This window comes from Entelurus aequoreus, linkage group LG06 (genome assembly GCF_033978785.1).
Source record: "Entelurus aequoreus isolate RoL-2023_Sb linkage group LG06, RoL_Eaeq_v1.1, whole genome shotgun sequence".
In the NCBI taxonomy this organism is placed as follows: Eukaryota; Metazoa; Chordata; class Actinopteri; order Syngnathiformes; family Syngnathidae; genus Entelurus; species Entelurus aequoreus.
In genome coordinates this window covers 17,662,247-17,672,812 of record NC_084736.1, presented here as the reverse complement: position 1 = coordinate 17,672,812, position 10,566 = coordinate 17,662,247, and the positions used below count along the sequence as shown (strand labels likewise).

At 42.4% G+C, this 10,566-nt stretch overlaps 1 protein-coding gene across 7 annotated transcripts in view; it reads right to left on the bottom strand.

The window, feature by feature from the left end:
- Positions 1-1,427: 1,427 nt before the first annotated feature.
- Positions 1,428-10,566, bottom strand: part of arhgap23a (Rho GTPase activating protein 23a) — a 139,513-nt gene continuing 130,374 nt past the window's right edge. For all 7 annotated transcript variants that reach the window (XM_062050132.1, XM_062050130.1, XM_062050125.1 and 4 more), the window contains 2 exons: positions 4,605-4,636; positions 1,428-4,537 (listed from right to left, as the gene is read on the bottom strand). In XM_062050132.1, the coding sequence (XP_061906116.1) occupies positions 3,302-4,537; positions 4,605-4,636 (1,268 nt within the window). In that variant the 3' untranslated portion in view covers positions 1,428-3,301. The remainder of the gene's footprint in view (positions 4,538-4,604; positions 4,637-10,566) is intronic.

Genomic DNA, 10,566 nt, shown 5'->3' with positions numbered 1-10,566 from the left:
TTAATGGACGTTCTATTCTCCAGGGGCCAATACAAATCAAGCATTGGGGCAAAAACTTTGGCTGTGTCATTGGGTTGAAAACAACTTTTTTACATTTATCTGGAATAACTCCAAACATGGTAAGTTGTAACATTGACAAAAAGTGTGCATAAATTAATAACCAAGACAGTACTTTATATTCAAGAAGCTCTTTGACAAGAAAAAAATCCGGCAATGAAATTTGACCTATTAACCAATTCTGGCACCCAATCTTCAGTTTGGTGACCATTGAACTCAAACGATCCTAAAATATGCTAGGAGGGGGATGCTAAAAATAAGTATTTGTTCTGCAATACCGAGCTGTAACCACAAGAGGGCAGCATGCTACATTTAGCGCCCAGAAAACACACTGCCTTTTTATTTAGGTTTTTGAACGTACTTCTTTTTATTTACATCTTATAATAACAATAATAATAATAATAATAACAACCTTGCTTTAAAGCACACAGCCACGAGGGGGAGCACTTTCAATGACTTAAATGTACACAATGTCAGACAATATGTTACATATTAATGAAGATATATGTACACAAACATAAGAAGTGTGTGAGGCAGAGGGAGTGCATAGACGAGTCCTTGGCATGACATGTGCTTATTTGAAGTCTTTATGCCCACATTAGGTTGAAGGTAGACATCTTAGTAGAGTGTGAGAACCACACAAGAACAGACGGGAAGAAGAAGAATGGAAAATAATTGAGCGTGGCACTGCTGGACATTCCAGAAATTAGGCACTTGTTGGAAAAAAAAAAAAAAAAAAGTAATGTTGAGGTATGACAAGACTGTTTGGATGGATCATGTGACCGCAGAGTGGTTAAAAAGCCTCAAGACAGGAAGTTAGAACCAGAGGTGGAAAGTAGGCTAACGACTTGTGTTAATGAAGGTCCCAACGTAGACTTTTAACATGAATTTGTGTCCCCGGATCTGGTTTATACGGAGCCCGTAAACGGACATGGGGGAAATTTTATTTTTTTCAATTTTTTTTTTTTTTTAGACATGTATCTCGTGCTCACGAGAAAAGTTGAAAGTAATAAAAACATTTTTTACGAGAAACGTTGAAAGTTATAAAACATTTTTTTACGAGAAACGAGAAAAGTTTAAAGTTCTAAAAAAAAATGTAAACATTTTTTTTTTTAGACATGTATCTCGTGCGCACGAGAAAGTTTGTCGTGCGCACGAGATACACGTCTAAAAAAATAATCATAATAAAACATTTAGAAAAACTTTCTCGTGCGCACATGTCTAAAAAAAAATAAAAATAAAAATAAATAATTTATTTTTTATTTATAACTTTATAAAAAGTTTCTCGTGCGCACAAGATAGTTTCTCGGGTGCACGAGATACATATCTAAAAAAAAAAATTATACACCCCCCCCCCCCCCCTCCCATATCCCTTAAGGCTCCGTAGGTTTATGAGCGGCAAACGTGAGTAAAGTGCATCGTCTCCCCTAGAAGAGGCGCTCAAACACTTGCTTTTGAAGCTGCCGCATTTAAATACGCCATGAATGGAAAAACCCAAAGGTTTTGTTGAAAAAAAAAATGAAAAAAAGAGGCTCCGCTACACATCTTAAAATAAAGCAGTCAGCTTCAGACGTGGGTGTTGTACATGTGCTGTTTGTCAGCGAACATGCGTTAAAATGTAAGCGTTATGTTAGCACTTTAGCGCGCGCATTGCTATGTTAACTCCTTAATGTCGTTGTGAGTGGTACGTCACGTCTAAAAAATTCATTCACATCAGAATCGCGATCCTTATTATTTCCGATTCTGTATGAATCAATCATTTTTAAAAAATCAATCAATTACATTTTTTTAAAATTAAAAATACATTTTTAAAAATACATTTTTCGACCATCTCCATGCAACCAGAAGGAGCCTTTAAAGCCAGTAACCGGTTTTAGAAAAAGTTTTATAATAATTATTATACCGAACAATACATTGTGAGGAATCGGTTTGAATCGGGAATCGATTCTGAATCGAATCGTTCAGTGCCCAAAGATTCACACCCTTAGTGTGTATGTAAAAAGTGGGTCAAGTACACACATTAGCATTAAAGTCACACACAACTTGTAAACGGTCTAAATTCCAGCCTTTAGACAACACAATTTGGTTTCCTCTGTTATTGACAGTCAAACTGAACTACTGGGGTATTTTTTCAACGGGAGTCAACTTTTAGGACGCATACTTTTACTCCTCTTTCCACCCCCGGTGCTAACCACCTCACCAAAGCAGTTTGCCGATCACGTAGATCCGTAAAGACGAGGCGGGACAAAAAGTTTGTCGGAAAAACACGTCAAGTCTCGTCGCATCTCGCTACTCATCTGACATGTGACGTCACAGCACGACTTACTTACAAAACATATATATATGTATATATATATATATATATATGTCATATATATATAGTGAATATAAACAAACAATATATTAAGGGAGCATTTCAAGTCTTGAGAGAAATGACGGCGTGTGTGTTTGTGTGCACACGTTTGTAAACCATAGAAACAAAGATTATTATTATTATTATTAAGAAAAGGTCAAAACAAACGTTGATATTTACAACTTTAAAAACAACTTTGTACAAATGTTACAAAAGACAAATAAAATAAATGAGCACGTGAGCGAAACAGGAAGTGATGAAATGTATTTTTGTTGACCTTTTTCCTAAAAGGTGGGAATATTTTGCTGTGTGCAAAAGTCCTGAGTCACACTGAGTTGTTGTTTCTTACTAATATTCATTCATTTTGTAGTCTTTATATGAAGAAAATCCACCAAAAAGAAGCAGGAAGTGTGTTATCATTTACTATTATACTTAACTTGTACGATAAAAAGTCCTTAAAAATGTTTTTTCTAAATTTAATACTAATTTCCGATGACAGGAAAGTGTTTCAGAAAAATCTTTTTTTAAAATGACTGCGTTTAAAATTGTAAGGAAAAGGAGCTCTTTTAAAGAGTTGCAACAGCACCCCCACTGGTGGTTTGCAAGTACTGCACTTCCATCCGCACAAACGACAGAATTGGTTGATGGATGTGACCCAAGACTTTTGCAGACCTGCGTGTCTCGGCCTGCTGTTTGTTATTTTGGAAAGAACGTGAAGAAGGAAGAGAACAAAAAGGAGCTTTGGCAACGTTGAAAGGAGCTTTGGCGCCCCCTGCTGTACACAACAAGCGTGAGTTTAGAAACAAAACAAGATGGCGGCGTCCTTTTGAAGGGTTAGCGTGCTGCCAGTCTGCTGACCCGCAGCTCGGCGCGGACGCTCGCCACCGGGACTCACAGGTACTGGTGGAACCTGGAGGTGGGCGCGTGGCGGCCCGAAGGCCCCCGCTCGCCGCCGTCTTCCGTCTTAGCGCCGGCGGGGGAGAGCGGGAACTCTGTGACGGCCAGCGGCGGCTGCTTGTCGCACGTCTCGGTCGGGGACGCCACCACCGTGTGGCGGCGCCAGGCCCGCCTCTTCCGGCGGCTCTCGGGCGAGAGGGGCTTGCGGAGGCCGACGCTGCGCAGGTCGTCGGCCGAGCCCAGCAGGCGGGCGCGCACCTGGTCGGCGAGAGACTTGGCGGCGGGCGCGAAGGAGGCGGCCTCGCTGGGCGCCGGCCGAGTCCGAAGACTCTCCTGGCTGCTTCCTGAGGAGGGGCGGGGTCTGGACTCTCGCCTCGTCCTTGGGCTCACATCCTGCGCGGCGCCGTGCAGCAGGTCGAGCGAGCGAGCCTTTTCGCCCTTCATCTTCTTGCGGGCGAGCGTGTCGCACAGGATCAGCTTGTGCGAGCTGAAGGACGGCCGCGAGTGAACCCTGTGAGCCGAGGACGAGGACGAAGGCGTGGTGGATCTCGCCCCTCCTTCGCAGTCGGCGGCGGGTGGGAGGGTGACGACGGCGGAAGGCGGCGGGGCGACGGCGGCTGGGGTGGAGGGTTTGGGCGGGACGGGGGGTGGCACCGCCATGCGCTTCTCGGGGCGCTCCTGCGTGAGGGAGCGCGAGGCAAAGCCGCTCTCGTTGTCCGTCTCGCTCACCAGCTCGCTGTGCTCGTCGTCGGCGTCCTCAGCCCTTCCTTCGTAGCCCAGGCTCCGCCCCAGCGTGGAGAGGGTGGAGTAGCCCGACACGATGGAGCGCGCGTCCTCGGGCGCCCGCCACGCCGGCTCCTTGGCTTGGCTCGACCTTCCTCCTGCCTCCTCTTCCTCCTTGCTGGGACCAGGTGGCGCCGGCTCTTCTTTCACCTCCGCTTGCACGACTTCCTCTTCTTCCTCCTCCTCCTCCTCCTCCTCGTCATCCTCCTCCACCTCCGCACGAGGAGCCGTGTCTCCCACGGGTAACTCCGCCTCCTCCTCCTCCTCCTCCTCCTCGGTCCCTAGGTGTCCCGCCTTGACGGGCTCGTGCTCCGAGTCGTCGTCGGTGCTGCTGCCCACGCGGCGAGCGCCGTGCCGCTTCCTGCGCTTGCGGCCCGTGACGGCGGACATGATGGACAGGGTGAGGATGTCCTTGGCGGTCAGGTCCTTCTTGGACCCCCACGAGCCCTGAGGAAGAGGGGCGGTTAACGCGAGGTCTCTAGGGCGAGAAGGCGTGCGGGGAACATGGCGTTACCTTTGATTTGGCTGAGTCACTGTTGGTGGAGTCTGAGGGAGGAAGAAGACAAGAAGACTTTAGTGGAGGAAGAAAACGAGGACATCAAAATGTTGGGAGGAGGACTCAGAGACGTTTGGTGTGATCGGGACTTTTTTGTTACAAAATGAGGCACGTGGAGGGCATGCTGGGATGAGAGGTGGCGAGGACGTATTTGCCCCAGCAGGTGGCGCTGCTGTGCGTGTCTATGAGCGCGTACAACCAACTCCGTTTCAATTTTGGTAGCAAACATGGCGCCCTGTAGTCCCGTGAGGGGCTTTTGACCAGTTGGGCTTAAAATGGGAACTTGGAGACACATTGCATTGTGGGTCTTCCTGGCCTGACTGACTTATTTACATGAGCTTCAGTTTAGGTGTTTAAAACGTGGCATCGAGGAAAAAACAAAACGATTTGGTGAAATTTTCTTTCTTTCTTAAGTTTATTTCGAACATGAACACACTTACAGTAAAATACATAAATAAATAAATGATAAATGGGTTATACTTGTATAGCGCTTTTCTACCTTCAAGGTACTCAAAGTACTAAGTCAACTTTTTCTTTTCTTTTCTTTTTGTGTGTAAATGTGTATGATTGTTATATATGTATAATTTGTACTGTACTGTCACACAAAATGGTTAATGGTTGATCATATGACCGAAATAAACTTATTTCATTCATTCATTCATTCAAAGCGCTTTGACAGTATTTCCACATTCACCCATTCACACACACATTCACACACTGATGGCGGGAGCTGCCATGCAAGGCGCTAACCAGCAGCCATCAGAGGCAAAGGGTGAAGTGTCTTGCCCAAGGACACAACGGACGTGACTAGGAAGGTAGAAGGTGGGAATTGAACCCCAGTAACCAGCAACACTCCGATTGCTGGCACAGCCACTCTACCAACTTCGCCACGCCGTACATGGGTGTCAAACTCTGGCCCGCGGGCCAAATGTAATTTCACTTGGCCCTTGAGGCGATATCAAATTAACACTAGAGCTGGCCCGCCGATTATATACAGCGGCGGTGCCGCGGTTACACCGCATTCACCGCTAATTCTCATACTTGCTAACCCTTCTGGGAGACTCCCAACTTTCAGTGCCCCTCCCGAAAACCATCACGTCCGCTTTTCATCCAGTCCATCAAGTGCTGGCTTAGTCACATTATATGTGCGGCTGCTGCACGCACACACAAGTGAATGCAAGCATACTTGATCAACAGCGATACAGGTTACACTGAGGGTAGCCGTATAAACAACTTTAACACTGTTAGAAATATGCGCCACACTGTGAACCCACACCAAACCAGAATGACAAACACATTTCGGGAGAACATCCGCACCGTAACACAACATAAACACAACAGAACAAATACCCAGAACCCTTTGCAGCACTGACTCTTCCGGGACGCTACAAGGTGTGTGTGTGTGTGTGTGGGGGGGGTGTATATTATAGCGTCCCGGAAGAGTTAGTGCTGCAAGGTGTTCTGGGTATTTGTTCTATTGTGTTTATGTTGTGTTACGGTGCAGATGTTCTCCCTAAATGTGTTTGTCATTTTTGTTTGGTGTGGGTTCACAGTGTGGCGCATATTTCTAACAGTGTTAATTCAGCCACCCTCAGTGTAACTTTTATCGCTCTTGATCAAGTATGCGTTGCATTCACGTGTGTGTGCGCACAGAAGCCGCTCATATCTTGTGACTGGGCCGGCACGTTGTTAGAATGGACGTGACGACAGCTCGTAGAGGACGGGAAATTAAGGCAGTGCCTTTAAGGCACGCCCCCAAGACTGTGGTCGGGTGGACTACGAGATATAATGACTGATGAACACCTACGTTCGATAATGAAGGTTGCCTCAGCTCAAAGTCTGAGCTCCGACATTAATGAACTAGCATCCAAGAAAAGATGGCAGGTATCTGGCTTGGGCACATCAGATTAGATCAGTTTGTTGCAAACTGAGCAGTTTAAAGTCCTGAATGGTTGGTTTATTCATTGTTATTTTATTTTCAAATTTATTAGCCTGTTGAACAAGTTAATGTTGATATTTACCTCAGAAGGCTGCAAATAGAAAAGAGGCATTCAATTTGTATTTAAATTGTATTTGATATGCCATTGCTATTTTTTAATTATTATTATTTGAAACTCGATTTTGCATGTCACAGTAAAGTTATATAAGCCTTGCTTGTTCAATATTCAATGCAAAACTTGTTTGGGTCGCTATTAAAAGGTTAATTTGTTCAACCTTGGCCCGCGGCTTTGTTCAGTTTTAAATTTTGGCCCACTCTGTATTTGAGTTTGACACCCTTGGTATAATACATCACACAATTTCATATCATTTCACTTTACATCATGTCCGAAAAGGAGTAGGAAGAAGCAAAGCTTTTTATATCCTAACCCTTTCCCACTTCAGAGCGTTTACAAATATATAGATATATATTTTGAAAGCAAAGTCGGAGGAAGTCGGGTTATGAAGCTAACTAATAAAGAGACGACAAATAGCCTGAATAGCAGCCGTGAGACGATCAAACATGACTTTTAACGCCATCACCTGGTACATGTTGGTGTGCTTACAGCATTTTCAGACTGGTATGTTTGTAGCAAAGCATGTTTTATTCTGTTTCACAGGTAGCACTTAGTGGAATGTTAGCGTTAGCCAAGCTAGCTGCAGGCCACTAACAACTTACAGTACTTTGAAAACAGCCTGTTGTCTGTTTACTTTTTGTCTTGGGTACGCACAAAAATGAATGAGTATTATTTTCGGAGCGGTAGCGCAGTAATCAAAGTAGGGCTGGGCGATATGGCCTTTTTTTTAATATCTCGATATTTTTAGGCCATGTCACGATACACGATATAGATCTCGATATTTTGCCTTAGCCTTGAATGAACACTTGATGCATATAATCACAGCAGAATGATGATTCTATGTGTCTACATTAAAACATTCTTGTTCATACTGCATATGCTCATTTTAAACTTTCATGCAGAGAGGGAAATCACAACTACCGTATTTTTTTCGGACTATAAGTCGCAGTTTTTTTCATAGTTTGGCCGGGGGTGCGACTTATACTCAGGAGCGACTTATGTGTGAAATTATTAACACATTACCGTAAAATATCAAATAATATTATTTAGCTCATTCACGTAAGAGACTAGACGTATAAGATTTCATGGGATTTAGCAATTAGGAGTGACTGATTGTTTGGTAAACATATAGCATGTTCTATATGTTATAGTTATTTGAATGACTCTTACCATAATATGTTACGTTAACATACCAGGCACGTTCTCAGTTGGTTATTTATGCCTCATATAACGTACACTTATTCAGCCTGTTGTTCACTATTCTTTATTTATTTTAAATTGCCTTTCAAATGTCTATTCTTGGTGTTGGGTTTTATCAAATAAATTCCACCAAAAAATGTGACTTATACTCCAGTGCGACTTATATATGTTTTTTCCCCTTTTTATTATGCATTTTCGGCCGGTGCGCCTTATACTCCGGAGCGACTTATACTCCAAAAATACGGTAAGTCAATTTATCAAAACTGTATTTATTAAACAGTTATTAAGTAGTGGCACAAACATTCATGTCATTTCAAAACAGAAAGTGCAAGATTGTCAGAGACATTTTTAAAACAAGCTATGAGTGCACTTTTGTGCATGATGTCACTAAGATGACATATCAAAACAACACTAAATTAAAGTGCACTTTTTGTACAGAACGCCACTACAATGTTTTAAAACAAATAAAGTGCACTTTTGTGCATGATGTCACACAAGATATTTCAATAAGTGTCAAATAAAAATGAGCTGCATAATAGGAAATCAAATAGTGTATGTCCTTCGCTATGTGGTAGGTTCCTGCGGACGTTATCTCCTTCTGTTGTTGACTATTTTTTTCATATGGTGTTTATGTGGCACCGAACGGAGATGTTGACATGCAGAGTTTCAAGCACTCTTCATTCTCTAGCGGGTGATTATTCAAATGGTGCTACATATTAGCAGTAATGCTACTTTTTGTAGCAACGCTTTTGCCCCACACTTGACAAATTACGGTTGTCTGTTCGACATCTTCCCGCTTGAAGCCAAACCACCGCCAGACGATGGACCCCCTGCTGTTTTTCTTGGGAATTAATTCTTCCTTCATTTGTTACCAGATTCGCACCATCTTTCTCTCGTATTACCACTCGCACCACAGCTAACGTTACCCATGCCGCTACCTCTCTGCTCCGTGAGGGCATATACGTAAGTGACGTTTGTAAGAAGGTGCGCTTGTTTTATGTCTCTGTGAGAAGGAGAGACAAGAAAGAGTGAGAAAAGCCTGTAGTGTAATGCTCGCAGCTAAAAGCGACTGTGTGAGAACGTATACTCGATTATATATATATATATATATATATATATATACATATATATATATATATATACATATATATATACATACATATACATACATATACATATATATGTATATATATATATATATATATATATATATATATATATATATATATATATATATATATATATATATATATATATATATATATATATATATATATATATATATATATATATATATATATATATATATATAAACTGTATATATATACCGTAATTTCCGGACTATAAGCCGCACCTGACTATAAGCCGCACCAGCTAAATTTAGGGGAAAATACAGATTGCTCCATATATAAGCCGCACCCGACTATAAGCCGCAGGGTTTTGATGTGTAATTAGCGTAGTATATAGGGGTTCCTGCTACCACGGAGGGGATTGTCGGGACAGAGATGACTGTTTGGGAACGCAAAGCGTCCCATTTATTAACAATAAATCTTTCAATCATTCAATCAAACTTTCACATCTTTGACATGGCGAACAGCATTCGTGCAGAGTACAAATAATACAACGGTGCAAAGTAATACAAAGTGCTCGCCTGTACGTTATCAAAATAACCAGCCTACCGGTATTTGAAAAGTCAGTCTTTAATCATTGTGTCATCGTCTTCCTCCTGCGTACTAAAACCACCGAAATCCTCTTTGTCGGTGTCGGAGAAGAACAGGCCGTAAATAAGCCGCACCCTTGTATAAGCCGCAGGGACCAGAACGAGGGGAAAAAGTAGCGGCTTATAGTCCGGAAATTACGGTACACTACCGTTCAAAAGTTTGGGGTCACCCAAACAATTTTGTGGAATAGCCTTCATTTCTAAGAACAAGAATAGACTGTCGAGTTTCAGATGAAAGTTCCCTTTTTTGGCCATTTTGAGCGTTTAATTGACCCCACAAATGTGGTGCTCCAGAAACTCAATCTGCTCAAAGGAAGGTCCGTTTTGTAGCTTCTGTAACGAGCTAAACTGTTTTCAGATGTGTGAACATGATTGCACAAGGGTTTTCTAATCATCAATTAGCCTTCTGAGCCAATGAGCAAACACATTGTACCATTAGAACACTGGAGTGATAGTTGCTGGAAATGGGCCTCTATACACCTATGTAGATATTGCACCAAAAACCAGACATTTGAAGCTAGAATAGTCATTTACCACATTAGCAATGTATAGAGTGTATTTCTTTAAAGTTAAGACTAGTTTAAAGTTATCTTCATTGAAAAGTACAGTATTTTTCCTTAAAAAATAAGGACATTTCAATGTGACCCCAATCTTTTGAACGGTAGTGTATATATGTATATAGTGCTGGAATATATATTTTAAAAAACTAACAATTGAGGCCATGTCCACCTTAACATGGCCACTTAATAAATGCATACTTATCGGTGCGTTTAGGCCTTTTGTCCACACGCAAACGCATACTTTTCCCCTAAAAACGCAGACTTTTGCAAATGCTGGCCAAGGTGAAGAGTTCCAAAACCCTCCGCTTCGCGTATGCGTGTACACGACTCAAACGGAGACTTTTACTCCTCTGATGGCGTCACAGTTGTGCGCTGTCATTTCCAAA